Consider the following 15445-nt stretch of genomic DNA (forward strand, 5'->3'; position numbering starts at 1 on the left):
GAACTGTTGATGGAATCTTTCCAGGAGTTGGAGATGGCGTTTATAAGTGGTCCATGCATGTTACTATGAAAGGCTTGGAGATGGAGCGGATTTCCAGCCAACCTTCCAATTACGAAACGCTCCCGGTTCAGTGAGCGGCAGCAAAGGACGCCTTCCTTAAATTGCGCCCCCCCCCCAAAAAAAATCACTCGGCACATTTGACCTTTCTTATCCAACAACGAAACGTTCTCTCTTTCCGTTTCGTAGGTCTATGCTCCCTTTCCAGCAACTGAGGGCGGAAAGCAGGCGAGTCGCGCTATAGGAGAGCGGTGGATTGTGGGAGCGGGAGGTGGAGCCTGCGCAAAGGCGGAGAAGCTGCTCCTGGCCCAAAGGGGATGCGGGAATCGAGTCTCTACAAGACGACTTCCGGCTCTCTATTGAAGGAAAGAGGCTTGCGGGCCCCTGAAGGTGCGGCCAGGGAGAGAAGCAGGGACCCTTCAGCCTGCCACCTTCCTTAAAAAAGAAGAGGTTGCTTGTCCTCATGCTTCTCAAGGAAGGACGCGCGCATATTCCTGCATTGCAGCGGGTTGGACTGGATGACCCTCAGGGTCCCTTCCAACTCTACACGAGAGAGACAACCCCCCGCCCTCTGAGTTCGAAGTGGGCGGGGCCGCCTTCCTTGGCCCCGCCCCATCCCATAATCCCCCTGGCTCTCCGCTCCCCCCCCCCCGCCTGCCTTTGCTCTGGAAACCTCCATGTGCTGAGCAGGAGCAGCAGGACTCGCAGCCGACCAAAGCGAATGGCTCCTCCGACAGGTGATTTTGGGGGTGCAAAGCGGCCGCGCCGGGGCGGCAGCTACCCTGAGGCCGGCAAGGGGGGGGGTCTGGGACGGGGGGGGTCAGAGCCAGGAAGGCTGGGGTTCTCCCCCCCCCCCCCATCTTCCCGTTTGGACTTGCCCGGGTGAATTTCAGCCTTACCTGCCACCTCGCTCTCTGTCTTTCCACAATTCGTGCCAAAAAACTTCACCGATTGGATATCTGTCTGCTATGCTTGAGGTGCGCAGGGCCTTCCCTTTCCCGTCAGGTGGCTCGTTGGCACCCCGTCCTGGGTTGGGTGGGGTTGGCTGGCACCCTCCCTGCCGCCCTGGGGAGTTGGCGGAGGAACAGAGGGAGGGGAGCAGCCCGGGCTCGGCAGGGGCTGGGAGTGGGGAGGGAGCTCTGGGCTTATGCTGGGCACCAGATGCCGAGCATGAGCAATGTGCCGACCGCCTAAGAATGTCAGAACCGTGCAGCCCAGGTTCCTTTTCTCACAGGGCCAAGCAGATGCCCCCAAAGGGGAACTCAGCCAGCAGGATTTGAACACAAGAGCGACTTCCCCCTTCCTTGTGTGGTTTCCAGCAACTGGGATTCAGAAGCAACTGGGGAGGCCAGAGCAGAGATATTGGGGCTAAGAGCCATTGGCAGAGCATGAATTTGTCCAGTCCTCTTTTAAAGCAGTCTAGTTTGCTGGCTGCTGCTGCTGCTTCCTTTGGCAGGGAGCTCCGCAGATCCCCGGAAGCATTGCTGCTTCCAACTGTGGAGGCTATCCTGGCATTGTCCTCTCCATGAATTTGTCTGACCCTGTTTCTAAGCTGTCTAGGCTGGTGGCTGCCTCCTGGGAATAACATTATTAAGTGACTTCCTCAGATCCCCCCAACTGTGTTTCCATAATACTCATTTTAGCAGTTTTCCAATATCCACTTACAAATAGAATTAACTTATTCCATTAACATCTTTCTTTCTTTTCATAATGTTCTCAATCCATAACGTTATACAATCAATCTATTTTACTCCTAGGCCAATTTGGTACTTACAAGTAGTTCTACTTAAATTATGTTAGAATATCTAGCCAAATAGTCCTTAAATTTCTTCCATTCTTCTTGATGCTCCTCCTCCTTCTGATCGCGGATTCTTCCAGTTAGGTCAGCCAGCTCCAAAAAGTCCACCAACTTCATCTGCCATTCCTCCACTGTTGGCATTTCTTGTAGCTTCCAATTTTTGGCTAACGAAATTCTTGCTGCAGTTGTGGCATACAAAAAGCCCCCTCTCTGCCCCTTCCCTACCCAGACAGCGCCATGGAGGCTGCAGCCCCCCCTTGCCCGGCCAGCCACCTCCGCTGGGACCTGACGGCCGCACAGATCCAGGACGCTACGGCCAAGCTGATCGAGAAGACCAAGCGGGTGTACGACACGGTGGGTGCCCTGGCGCAGGGTGACATCTCCTACGAGAACACGCTGGGCGCCCTGGCCGCTGTGGAGGTGGAGTACACGGGTAAGTCCAGGGGGGGTGCTGAAGGCACATCATTTCCACACAATAGGAATCCTGGAAGCTATAGTTTGCTGGGAACTTCGGCACTGGGAGAAGCTGCGGTTACTGGAATTCTTTGCGTGGATCTGCCTTATCCAATGCAATTCTTAAGGAGCCAAACCAATGCTAAGGACACAATAACCTTTCAAAGGTGTTTTTGGGAAGGGGTGGGGGGAAGGAAGATTCTTAATAATAATAATAGTTAAATTTGTATACTATTCATCTGTAGATCTCAGGGCAGTTAGGATATATAATTATGTATTGATTTGTGTGTTTTCGCTCTAGTTTTTAGTATGTGTATTGTGTTTCTATCTTGTATTTTTATGGTGCAAGCCTCCTGGAGGTAGAATCACAGGGGAATACTGTTGGAAGGGACCCTAGGGGTCATCCAGTCCAACCCCCTGCAATGGAGGAAACCTTTTGCCCAAGCTGGGGCTCGAACCCATGACCCTGAGCTGAAAAGTCTCTTGCTGTACTGACTGAGGTATCCTCCTTTTGCTCTATGGATGGAGGACGGGAGACAAGAATGAAATGAAATGCACTAGGTTCCAGGGGGCTGGAGCCGTGATACTAAAAGCCCCATTAGTCAAAGTGAGCGTAGCTCTGGGGCACAGGGTGCTCTCTGCATGGGTGGGTAGGGGGCCGAGAGGTTTGCCTGACAGCCACCTTTCCCTCTTCCCCTCCCAGTTCAGCGGAACATGCTAGACTTCCCGCAACATGTGTCCCCCTGCAAGGAGGTTCGTGTGGCCAGCACTGAGGCCGACAAGAAGCTCGCTGAGTTTGACGTGGAGATGAGCATGCGGCGGGACGTTTACCAGCGCATCATCTGGCTGCAGGTCAGGATGCAGGCGGCGCCCCAAAGTGGGGCGGGGAGGGGGTGGGACTGGTGCTAGAACTCCCCCAGGTGCCAGGCGCTTGCCCAATTGCAACCATGCAGAGTTCTCTGGGCACCAGTTTGGCGACTGACATCTCCCTCTGGCTGGCCTCTCCAGGTTTATTTTTATTTTTTTATTTCTTATTGAATGTTACAGTTTTTTCATCATCAGAATCATCATTTCAAAAACCAAATACATTACAAATCCTCAAACACCCCCCCCCCCCCGTGACTTCCCTCAACTTCCTTTTCTGTTTTTTGGGCATATTATATCTCCCTGCTTATTGGTTATTCTTTAAAAATTTTAAAGTAATTATTATTCTCTTATCATTTTAACATCCTATTTCTGTTTCACATTTCTTATGTTGATTGCAAATGTTTAATCAAACCTTGCAAGTGAGTCCATTTCTTTACATTGATTCTGTAAAGTTTATATAAATGGTTCCCAATCTTTCTTAAAATCTCTATTGTCTTTGTCTTTCCATTAGTTTTGCCATTTCAGCGTATTCCATCAGTTTCCATTCTTCTTTAGCTGGTATTTCAGCACTTTTCCTTCTTTGTCAGGCTTCCTCAATCTCGGCCCTCCAGATGTTTTTGGCCTACAACTCCCATGATCCCTAGCTAGCGGGACCAGTGGTCAGGGATGATGGGAATTGCAGTCTTAAAAACATATGGAGGGCTGAGGTTGAGGAAGCCTGATCTTTGTGCTAGCAACATCCTAGCCGTAGTTGTAGCACACATGAAAAGTTTTTTCTTCTCTTTCAGCAAATCTTGACCTGAAATGCCTAACAAAAAGGCTTCTGGGTTTTTCACAAAAGTTAGCGTAAACATTTTCTTCAATTCATTATAAATCATTTCCCAATATTTTTAAATTAGTTTACAATTCGACCACATATGAAAGAACGTACCCTATTTTTCTTCACATTTCCAACACTTATTGGGGGAAATAATTAATTGACTAGCACTTGCAGTTATTGATCTCTAATATAACTGCAAGTCCTAGGCAATTATTTCCATGAAACTTTACACACATCTAACTTTCTAAGTAAAACTAAACTGTATTAAATTAACCAACTCCTTTTTGTGCTGTCGGCCTCACAGATGCCTGTTTTGGTATTCAGGCATCTGTATCCAAGAATCCTAGAAGGGACCCCTAGGGGTCATCCAGCCCAACCCCTCACAATGCAGGAATCTCAGCCAAAGCATCCCTGACAGAAGCCACCCAAGCTCTGCTTAGAAACCTCCAAGGAAGGAGAGTCCACCACTCAATCAATTTTTATTAAACTGATTTATATTTGGCCATTAGCCTAAAATATCGAAGTTGCACAAGTCAGGCGTCTTGAGTTTTTCAGCTTTCCAAAAATGAGGGGTGCTAAAAAATTGTAACATGAATTGGGAAATTGAAATATATTTTTATTTTCCCTTTTCAGAAGGTAAAATGGAAATTCTTTGGTTTCCCGAAAGATGTTTTGGTGCTTCTTCATCTAACCTAGAGTTGCCTAGCTAAATGTTGTCCAATACATAGAAATCGTTAAAAATGACAGCTGAGTCTGGGAGTTATATGGTAGATTATTAAAATTATTTATTATTAGAATTACTTGGTTTTACCTGACATTTTTAGAAGGCGAAGAGGATACTTGGTTTTGCTTAGGAAGTAAAATTTCTCTAAAAATGATTGCTGTATATTTGCAGTTATTATGTTTGTTTGTTGTTTTGTGTTCCATGATCTTTTCAGATGGTAAAATGGATGTTCTTTGGTTTTCTAGAAGCAGTTTTGGTGTTTCTTGGTCAACCACAAAAATACAAGCAGATTTGCTCACACCCAAAACCCTGTTTTTTAAAGACCCCTCCCTGAAGAAATTTGCAAAAATTAAGTTTAATTCAGCTTTTCATATGGAAGCATGAGGACTAGAGTCTTGCTTTATTGGTAGGCTTCAGGCTGCAGCTCAGTTTACAGATATTAAGTTTTGCCCTACCATGAGCTTTAAAATCTGCAGGTGCATCAAGTGAACTGGGTGTAGGTGTTGCTCTCAGCCTTTGGGGCAGAGCTGGCGTGTGGCAGCAGTGCAGAGCGTGGGCTGTGAACCTGGAAAATCCAGTTTGCAAAGCAGCTCTCCTTTGAAGATCCATCTTCGCCCTTTGGCTGGGTAGGCTCAGAGCTCCTGACCATCTTTTCTCAACCTTATGGAGATGAAATAATAATAATAATTAATAATAATAGCTGTCATTACCATTGTTGTAACTCCTGGCGTATTTTCTGAACTGCTTTAAGTGGTTTACAGATGAAATAATAATAACAACAACAATTATTATTATTAGTAATACAGTGGTACCTTGGTTCTCAAACTTAATCCCTTCCAGAAGTCCGTTCCAAAACCAAGGCATGCTTTCCCATAAAAATTAATGCAAAACAAATTAATCCCTTAAAAACAACCCCTAGAACAGCAATTTAACATGAATTTTACAATCTAACGAGACCATTGATCCATAAAATGAAAGCAATAATCAATGTACTGTACTATAAAATAAGCAAGACAGTATTGTAGATGATAAAAATGAAAATTAATTTTTTTCTTACCTGCACTGATGACAGTCATTGTTTGGATGGGGGGCTTTTATCCATTTCTGCAGAGACACAATCGATCAGGAGCTGAACTGGGTTCCGCATAGTCACCAAAACAAATGAACCGAAAAAACCTCAAAAACGCAAAATAAATACCAAAAACAAAAGTGCCAAACTTAATCCATTCGGGAAATCTGTTTGACTTCTGAAATGTCTTAATCCAAACGTAATCCATTTGGGAAACCAAGGCATGGCTTCTGATTGGCACAGGAGCCCCAGAAACAATAGCCGACAGTTGCATCAGATGTTCAGCTTCCGAAAAACGTTTGAAAACCAGAACACTTCCTTCCGGGTTTTTGGAGTTTGAGAACCAAGGTACCACTGTAATTTTTGATTTGTTGCTTCCTTGCAGGAGAAGCTGGAGAACACCTCCCTGAAGCCGGAAGCGAAGCGATACCTTGAGCGCCTGATCAAGCTGGGCCGGCGGAGTGGCCTCCATCTCCCCGAGGAGACGCAGGAGGTGGGAGACATTTGCCCAGGGAGGGGGGCCCTGAGGGGCACAGCTGGACTCAAGAGGCAAATCCGTGGCTCCTCTTGGGGAGGCTTGGAAGCGAAGGGAACAGAGCTGGCCGAACGCTGTGATTCCTGCCTTGCAGTGGGTTGGACTGGATGACCCTTGGGGTCCCTTCCAGCCCCCCCATTCTCTTACCCCAGCAGGGCTGGAGGGACGCCCCTGCCAGGTCGAAAGAGGCCTGGGAGGATGATGCGCAGCCTGAGACGAGGGACCCCTTCTTCCTCTTGTGAATTCACAGAGGCCTTTTAGCGAGTAAACTGCCCTGCGTGGATCGTGGGAATACGTGGGATCGAGAACCAGGGGTGAGGGCGGGGGGGGGGGAGTTGTTGGGGGGGAGCCAACTCGGCTCGGGGCCTTTTGCTGCCTCCAACCCCATTTCCCCCTTTCGCCCAGAAAATCAAAGAGATAAAAAAAAGGCTGAGCGTCCTCTGCATCGACTTCAACAAGAACCTCAATGAGGACACGACCGTCCTGCCCTTCTCCCGGGAAGAGCTGGGTAAGGGCGGGGCAACGGGTGTCCCTCAGGTGCCATTGGGGGCAAAGTGGGTTGGACTAGATGACCCTTGGGGTTCCCTTCCAACTCTACCCTTCCATGATTCTTCCTATCTGGGATAGCTCATTCGGTAGAGCAGGAGACTCTTAATCTCGGGGTTGTGGGTTCAAAACCCACCTTAGGCAAGATTCCTGCCTTGCAGGGGGTTGGGCTGGATGACCCTCAGGGGTCCCTTCCAACTCTCAGCCAAGCCCAATAATTTTCTCAACCGTTCCTCCCAGGTATGCATAGAAATAATTACAGATTAATGTTATTTTGCTTAGAAAGGGTAAATGATTGCCAAGTACTCGCCATTATGTTACAGTTTCATTTTGTCATTTATTATTATTATTCCTGACCTTTTCAGAGGATACAATTTGAAATTCTTTGCTTTTCCAGAAGCAGATTAAGCGTATAAAAGCATCAGTGCATAGCGTAATAATAAAATAATCCCAGTAACCCAATCATGGACGCCATGCGCCATGAAGCCTGCAATCCTCGTAGAGTTAAAGCGTCTAGTCTCTGTGAGGCTCACCCCCTGGGCCCCTTTGGGTGCCCTTGTCCTTCCTTGCAGGGGGTCTTCCTGAGGACTTCCTGAGTTCCCTGGAGAAGACTGAGGAGGGGAACCTGAAGGTGACCCTGAAGTACCCCCACTATTTCCCCCTGATGAAGAAGTGCCACGTTCCAGAGACGCGGAGGCTGGTGGAGAAGCAGTTCAACTCCCGCTGCAAGGAGGTAGAAGGCAGCACAAACCAAACAAATGAACGCCTTTTCTGCTTTCTCCTCGGAGAACGGCTCCCTTTCTCCCTGCATATCTCTGCTGTCACATGAAAACTCAGCAGGGATTCGTTTCAGCAAAGTTGCAACCCAATTTTGCCCCTCGCTCTTTAAAAGCCGTCTGAGTTGGTGTCCTGTGGCAGTGAGTTCCGCAGATGGACCCTGTGCCATTTCGCCCGCCCTGACCCTCCTGGCATTCCGCTTCCTTGCATGCCACGAGTTCGAGTTTACGATACAGGGAGGAAAACCTCCCTGCACGATTCCATTTTCTTTGTTGAGGGTTTTGCTGCAGCCTCGTGTTACCTTACATTTCTCAGAATGTCTGTTTCTCCATGTAGTTGATGATAAAGGCCTTTTCTGAAAGGGGGGGGAATAAAAGGGGCTCCTTTGCGGTCTCCCCCACTGGCTGCCTCACCGCCTCCCCCCCTCTCTCCGGTTGCCACAGGAGAACTGCCTGATCCTGAAGGAACTGGTGGATCTGCGGGCGAAGAAGGCAGCTCTGCTGGGATTTGAGACACACGCCGACTTCGTCCTGGAGATGAACATGGCCAAGGACTGCCAGACGGTGGCCTCTTTCCTGGGTATCTGCAGATGGCGAGCACGTGGCTTCAGCCCCAAAGAAAGCAGGACGGTTGAAGGGTCTCCTAGGACTGCAGAGGTGGAAGGGACCCCAGGGGGTCATCTATCCCAACCCCCTGCAAGGCAGGAATCTCCGCTAAAGAATCTGTTACAAACCTCCAAGGAAGGAGAGGCCTTCCAATAGGTGCAAGGCAGTCTCTCCATTGTTTGTGTTTCTTATTTGCGTGTTTAGAAAACCTTTGACTGAAATTCTTTATTAACAATAGTTATTTTTGAAAGCCAGAGGAGGTTCACAGACCCCTCCCCTGCTTTTCTGCTCCGGAGGGCAGGACCCGAACCAAGGGATTCAGAAGGTGGTGGACTCTACTTGGCGGATTTCAAGCAGCTGTCCATCAGGGATTCTTTTGCTGAGATTCTTGCCTCGCAGGGGGTGGGTCTGGATGTCCCTTGGGGGTCCCCCAACCTTCCATTCTGTGGTTCTTCGGCCGAGCTTCCTGCCCAGCACAGGGTTAGTCTGGATGACCCCCGGGGGACCCTGCAACCCTCCCACACTCTTCTCCCCCACACAGATGAGCTGGCGGCCAAGCTGCGTGTGCTGGGCGAGCAGGAGCGGGCCCTGATGCTGTCCCTGAAGCGCCAGGAGTGCGAGCAGCGCGGCCTGCCCTTTGACGGGTGCCTCCATGCCTGGGACCTGCGCTTCTACATGAACCGGGTTCAGGAGACGCTTTACCAGGTGGACCAGAACCTGCTCAAGGAGTTCTTCCCCATGGAGGTGGTGACAGCCGGCCTGCTGGGTATCTACCAGGAGTTGTTGGGGCTCACCTTCCGCCTGGAGGAGGGGGCCCCCGCCTGGCACCCCGACGTCCAGCTCTACGCCGTGCAGGATGCCCACTCCGGCCAGGCCATCGGGAAGTTCTACCTGGACCTCTACCCAAGGTGAGTCCCAGGGGGCGAAGGGTCAAAGAGCGTGCAGAAGGTCCCAGGTCCAGGGCTTCTAGTCCTCATGGGCCAGCAGCCCATAGAGCTAAAGAAGCTGGCTAGACTGCCCCTGCAGCTGGAGGCTCCATAGTAAGAACCCGGGGGCTGGATCAGCCCAGCAGCCCAACATCCTGACCTCACAGCAGCAAAATGCCCCATAGAACCGAGGAATCCAGAGTTGCTGTCTCTGGAGCTGGAGGCTCCAGAAAAGAGCTTTGCTGCTGGACCAGACCCGAAGGGGGCCCAACTGGTCTGGCCTCCTGTCCTCATAGTGGCCAGGCGCCCCCAGGATTCCAGATCGCCTGCCTCTGGAGCTGGAGGCTCCATCAAGGCATCCGAAGACTCCCGCCACTGGATCAGGCCCAGAGCACCCTGGTCCCAGAGTAGCCGACCAGATGCCCTCCAAGGGAAGAATTTTGGTTGCTCTGTTAATAGCTAAACAGCAATTGTTTCATCAATGATTTGTAATTGCTTCATTGATGATTTGTTACTTATTTTCTAAGACTTGTGCTGCATTTAGGATGTTATTTTACACGTTCACCAGTTAATGGTTGTAAAAGGTTAGGGATTCATCAGGATGGGAATTGGAAAAGAAATAAAATCTAGCAATCAGTCCAGAAGCCCCCAAGGGGTCCTGCGCACACCAGCCCTGCCCCCAGCTGCTGTCCCCGCCTTCTGGTTCCCCAGGGCAAAGAGGTTCTGCCATCCCAGGAGGCCTCTCAGGGAAGAGCCTGGCTGCTGCCTCGGGCCAAAGTCCAGCCCTGCTTCCTGTCCTGGCTGGAGTCCAGATAGACTGTCCTTGGCCCTAGAGGCTCAGAGAGTATCAGAAGCACAGCATGGGAAGGGACCCCTAGCCCAGCCGGCTGCTCTGCCACAGGCTCTCCTTTGTCCCTGGAGCAGGGAGGGGAAGTATGGCCACGCAGCCTGCTTTGGTCTGCAGCCCGGCTGCCTTCTCCCCGACGGCAGCCGCCAGATCTCGGTGGCAGCCATGGTGGCCAACTTCACGAAGCCCACGCAGGACGCGCCTTCGTTGCTGCAGCACGACGAGGTGGAGACCTACTTCCACGAGTTTGGGCACGTCATGCACCAGCTCTGCTCGCAGGTGAGAGGCCGACCCGGGAGCCCTTGGCCTTGGTCTTCTGGGCTGGAAAATGGGTCCGAGGTCAAGTTGCTGATTTTTCCAACCTTTGAAAATGAGGGGTGCTAGAAAGCGGTGAAGCAACCTGGGATTGGAAAGGTATTTGGGCTAAATTAGTGTGATTTAGTGTTGCCTGTTGGGTAAAACGTGTGAAACAGTGTGTAGGAATCATTAAAAATGATTGCCAAGTATTGAATGGCAGAGTTGGAAGGGACACCACAAGGTCATCTAGTCCAACCCCATGCAGGTACACAAGTATCCATGGCAGGTGCCCCCCCATGGCAGCGTCACATAGTGGTTAGAGTGTCGGACTAGGTCCTGGAAGTGACCAGAGCTCAAATCTCCCGCACTCAGCCTTGAAGCCCACTGTGTGACCTCTCAGCCTAGCCTGCCTCACATGGTTTTAGGGATGAAAACAGGACAAAGACTTGGGAGAGACCAGGGTTCAAATACCCCCGCCTTGGCCATGAAGCTTAATGACTAACCTTGGAGTTAGTCAGAGCCCCTCTCTCGGCCCCAACCTGCCTCACAGTGTTGTGGTGTCGATTAAATGAGGCCTGAGTGAGACCAGGGTTCAAATCCTTCCTACTTAGTCAGGAAGCTCACTGGGTAACTGTGAGGACAGTCCTGCAGCCCTTTGCTCAGCCCCTTCCTCTCTGCCCCCGGACAGGCGGACTTTGCCATGTTCAGTGGGACCCACGTGGAGAGGGACTTCGTAGAGGCTCCGTCGCAGATGCTGGAGAACTGGGTGTGGGAGAAGGAGCCCCTGCGGCGGATGTCCACGCACTACAAGAACTGCGTGCCCATCCCAGACCAGCTGCTGGAGAAGCTCATCAAGTCCCGACAGGCCAACACAGGTAGGCAGCGTCCCCAGGTGGCTGCACGGGAAGGAGCAACAATACCTGCCAAAGCATGCCTGGAATCGTAGCATTGGAGGGGGCCCAGGGGGTCATCCATCCAACACCCCTGCAAGGCAGGAATATTTCGCCCAACGCAAGATTCAAACCCACAACCCTGAGATGAAGAGCCTCAGGTTCTACTGACTGAGCTCTCCCAGATCAAAAGCTTATCAATAAAAAATAATTTGCTGAGAAAGAATCTTGGATGCTGAACTATCCAGTAGCTTTCTTTCTCCATTTAAAACATTTGTATGTGTGTACTAATTCAAATTAAATCCTTTTGATGCATAATAGCAGCACCATACAGATAAGCAAGGAAATATCCCCTTTAACCCAGAAGCCGGTGTTTAGGCAATACATGCAAGACTGATTAGTTTATTTTGTTTCATTTATTTATTTATTTAATAGTTAATCAGCTTCCGCATCCTAGACTCTTCATAAAGAAGGCGACACACAGTTTCCTGGAACCAGGAAATTCCTAACCCAAAGCGAGTCCTCTAGCTTTTGTTCTTAGCTTTTTGAACCTTCCTCTGGTTTAATTCAGTTGTTGACCCCCTCCCCAAGAACTGGATGGGCCAAAAGGCTCCCTGGCCATTTGGGGCAGGGGATGGGGACCCCAGAGCCCCCTGCCCCTCTTTCTCCTTTTCTTCCTCCTCCTCCTCCTCCTCCTCTCTCTCCAGGACTCTTCAACCTGCGGCAGATCGTCCTGGCCAAGGTTGACCAGGCTTTGCACACACAGATGGACGCCGACCCTGCGGAGGAGTACGCCCGGCAGTGTGACAAGATCCTGGGCGTCCCTGCAACCCCAGGTAGCAGGCAGAGGAGGCTGCGGGGAACAGCTAAATCTGGTCAAGATCAGTGCAGTTTAGAAATCTGGTCGGATTCCGTGCCGCTTTGAAAGGTTTCACCTGCCCTCTTAATCCCAATGGGGCCTGATGCTCTCCTCCTCTTTGGTCTTGGGTGGCAATCTTTTGTTTTTACTTGTTTTAGTCTTCCTTGACTTTTTTTCTTTTGCCATTCCAATGTTTCCTTTTGGTCAAAGTTCTATTCTTATATCCTTTTATGGTGTGGGTCCGTGAGAATGACGCATGGAAACGAAAAGATGGAGAGCTAAACCGCAAAATGGGCACATAGGGCAAGTTTGGTTGCAGGAGGGTGAAAACAGCTGAGTCCCAGTGAAGGAAGACCACCCACGTAGTCAGAGGATGCGTCACAAAGGAATGCCAAACCATAGAAGAAGCACCTGTAGGTTCTAATCCTCACTGACCTCTCCACCGAGACCTCCTTTTCTCCATTATATTTGCTCTTCCAGGGAGATTCTGTGGTGGGATTTGGGCTGTTTCCCATGGAGATGCAATGCCCCATGCAGACCATTGGTTGGACTAGATGGCCCTTGGGGGTCCCTTCCAACCCGACAATTCTGTGTCTAAGGGAAGCGTCCCCCAAGGCTCTCCTAACCTTCTCCCTGCATTGCCCCTTGCAAGGTACCAACATGCCGGCGACGTTTGGCCACCTAGCAGGGGGCTACGATGCCCAGTACTACGGCTACCTCTGGAGCGAGGTCTACTCCATGGACATGTTCTACACCCGCTTCAAGAAAGAAGGCGTCATGAACCACAAGGTAGGCAGGGAGCCCGCCCTCTGTTCCCACCGCCTCTCGTCCTTCAAGCCTCTGCTGCTTGTGCATAGCCAACCAGAGCTGCCTGTGTCGCTCACCTGCCAGCCAAGAGCCTGGAATGGCCTCTGCCAAGCACCGGGTCCCGTGGAACTCCCTGCCACTGAGGATCAAAGTGAAAACCCTTCTACTCCACCAGGACTATTACAGTTAACAGTGGTGAATTGACAGCCATATTTAACTTTATGAAGTTTTATGAGACAGCCTTATGCATTTTTATATATAATAACATTATTATTATTATTGGACGCGGGTGGCGCTGTGGGTAAAACCTCAGCGCCTAGGGCTTGCTAATCGTAAGGTCGGCGGTTCGAATCCCCGCGGCGGGGTGAGCTCCCGTCGTTCGGTCCCAGCTCCTGCCCACCTAGCAGTTCGAAAGCATGTCAAAGTGCAAGTAGATAAATAGGTACCGCTTTATAGCGGGAAGGTAAATGGCGTTTCCGTGTGCTGCGCTGGTGCTGGCTCGCCAGAGCAGCGATGTCACGCTGGCCACGTGACCCGGAAGTGTCTCCAGACAGCGCTGGCCCCCGGCCTCTTAAGTGAGATGGGCGCACAACCCCAGAGTTGGACACGACTGGCCCGTACGGGCAGGGGTACCTTTACCTTTATTATTATTATTATTATTATTATTATTATTATTATTATTATTATTATTATTATTATTTTATTTATACCCCGCCCATCTGGGCGGCTTCCACAAAGACAAAAAATACACTAAGATGTCACACATTAAAAACTTCTCTGAACAGGGAAGTTTATATAAATAAAGTTTATTAAGGTTAATAGAGAAAAATACAAAACAATATCTTTCCCCCTAGGTACAATAAAAGCATAAAAAGTGGAAGAGTAGAAAAGGGGGGGGGAGAGAGAAATAAGCGGTGTGCAAATCCTTTTATGCCGGAGAGGGCAGAGCCTCAGCACCCGCTGCTTTTCCCATTGCATGTCCCGGAAGTGGCAGTTTATTGTGTGGCTTCTCAGGAGCTTCTGGACTCTCCTTCCCTGGAGGTGTTTCAGCAGAGGCTGGGGGGCCGCCTGTCTTGGATGCTTTAGCTGAGATTCCTGCATTGCCGGGGGTGGGCTAGATAACCCCTGGGGGCCCCTTCCAACTCTTGAGTCTCTGATTTTGACCCGGCTTCTCTCTGGCTCCTTTCTAGGTGGGCATGGACTACCGGAACTGCATCCTGCGTCCCGGCGGCTCCCTCGATGCCTCCGACATGCTGCTCCGCTTCCTTGGCCGGAATCCCAGGCAGGATGCCTTCCTGGCCAGCAAGGGTCTTGCCGCCAACCCCACCAGCCCCCCCTCGTCCTGCTGAGACTCCCCCCGCCCGCTTCCCGGCTGGGGGGCACTTGCAAGTCCTGCCTGGCGGCTTGCTTGTAGAAATAGCCTTGGGAGTGGGGAGGGGTCCACCTTGCCTCCCACCCAGAGTTCTGGAGGGAAGGGGTCTCTGGCTTCCTGATTCCCTCCTTGGCCCACCCCCAGAGCCCCAACAAACAAAATTTCTCTAAACCCATCTGACTCCTTTGCTCCCCCCCCCCCCCCCCGGGAAAATACAGTTTGCAAGGAAAAGGATTGTGCTTTTAACGATTGGTTTGGAGCTCTGATTCTTTCCTGCCCTTGGGTGGAGGCTGGTGTTTGCTGGCGCTTGCAAGTGGATCCCTGGCCTAGATCAGTCAGATCCAGGGCTCTTGTAGAAGTGTAAAGCAGAGTTGCTGAAGGCAAGACGGGAAGATGCTGCCCTGCCCTGTGTCTTCTGCTGCAGCCCCTTCTCCTTGATTTTCCTGCGGGGGACATTCACTCGCAGAGGCACCCCCTGGGTTTGCTGCCTCCTGAGAGCTCCAGCCGCAGTGCACAGTCTATGGTGGAAGGCTGCATGCATTATTGCAGCGGGGGAGGGGGGCTCCTCTTTCCTTCCCTCCATTTCTCTGATTTCCATGGGGCTAAAATTATTCCTATTCTTGCTTTGACACCCTTCGGAATCGATCTTAAGCCCCAAATCTTAGCTCTGTGTATCAATTTAGCAGTGCAGGTTTGATGCAGTTTGCACAACCGTTCATTTGAGGCTGTTCTCAATGCTGGGTATTTGGGGGGGGGGCAGGGAGCAAACCCCAGTTGACATCACCCCGTGGGGTTTTGTGCAGCACAAAATGGCCCCTCTTCTCCAAAGGAGGGCAATCATCGCCTCTCAGGAAGCGGCCGTCTATCAAATCAAAAGACCCTTACGGTTTTTAAGGCGGGACGGAAGCCATTGCGGCGCAGAGATCTGGTCTCAACTGAGATCCTGAAGGGGACCCCCCCCCCCAAATCTCTGCTTTGGCCTGGCCAGCCACTCCATGCAGCAGCTGTCTGGGCCCCCTGTTTTCATATCCGTCTAACGTGGATTGCGGATCGAGTTCTCTCCTGGCGGAAGCAAAAGGGTCCTGTGGACACAGCTCGTCTTCTTAGCAGCAGCAGCCGGGGCTGAGGTTGGATGGCCAATAAAGGGTTTTTGAGATTTTCATTTGGGGCTGGACTTGGCATTCTTGATGGAGGGG

The 15445-nt window shown here is 50.8% G+C and overlaps 1 protein-coding gene across 2 annotated transcripts; it reads left to right on the forward strand.

Moving 5' to 3' along the window:
- Positions 1-359: 359 nt before the first annotated feature.
- Positions 360-15411, forward strand: THOP1 (thimet oligopeptidase 1). Of its 2 annotated transcripts, none has more exons than XM_083720389.1 (13): positions 360-447; positions 2085-2288; positions 3012-3160; positions 6174-6281; positions 6729-6831; positions 7442-7602; positions 8090-8225; positions 8793-9159; positions 10102-10303; positions 11010-11196; positions 11919-12047; positions 12723-12859; positions 14068-15411. In XM_083720389.1, exons 1-13 carry the CDS (start codon positions 375-377, stop codon positions 14224-14226), a joined length of 2115 nt encoding a protein of 704 aa, XP_083576515.1. In that variant the 5' UTR covers positions 360-374; the 3' UTR covers positions 14227-15411. The 2 variants fall into 2 exon arrangements, with proteins under 2 accessions (XP_083576515.1, XP_083576516.1); XM_083720390.1 differs by lacking the exon at positions 360-447 and adding an exon at positions 659-794.
- The last annotated feature ends 34 nt before the right edge of the window (positions 15412-15445 follow it).

The sequence above is a fragment of the Podarcis gaigeae genome (assembly GCF_964106915.1).
Source record: "Podarcis gaigeae genome assembly, chromosome: 18".
NCBI classification, from domain to species: Eukaryota; Metazoa; Chordata; class Lepidosauria; order Squamata; family Lacertidae; genus Podarcis; species Podarcis gaigeae.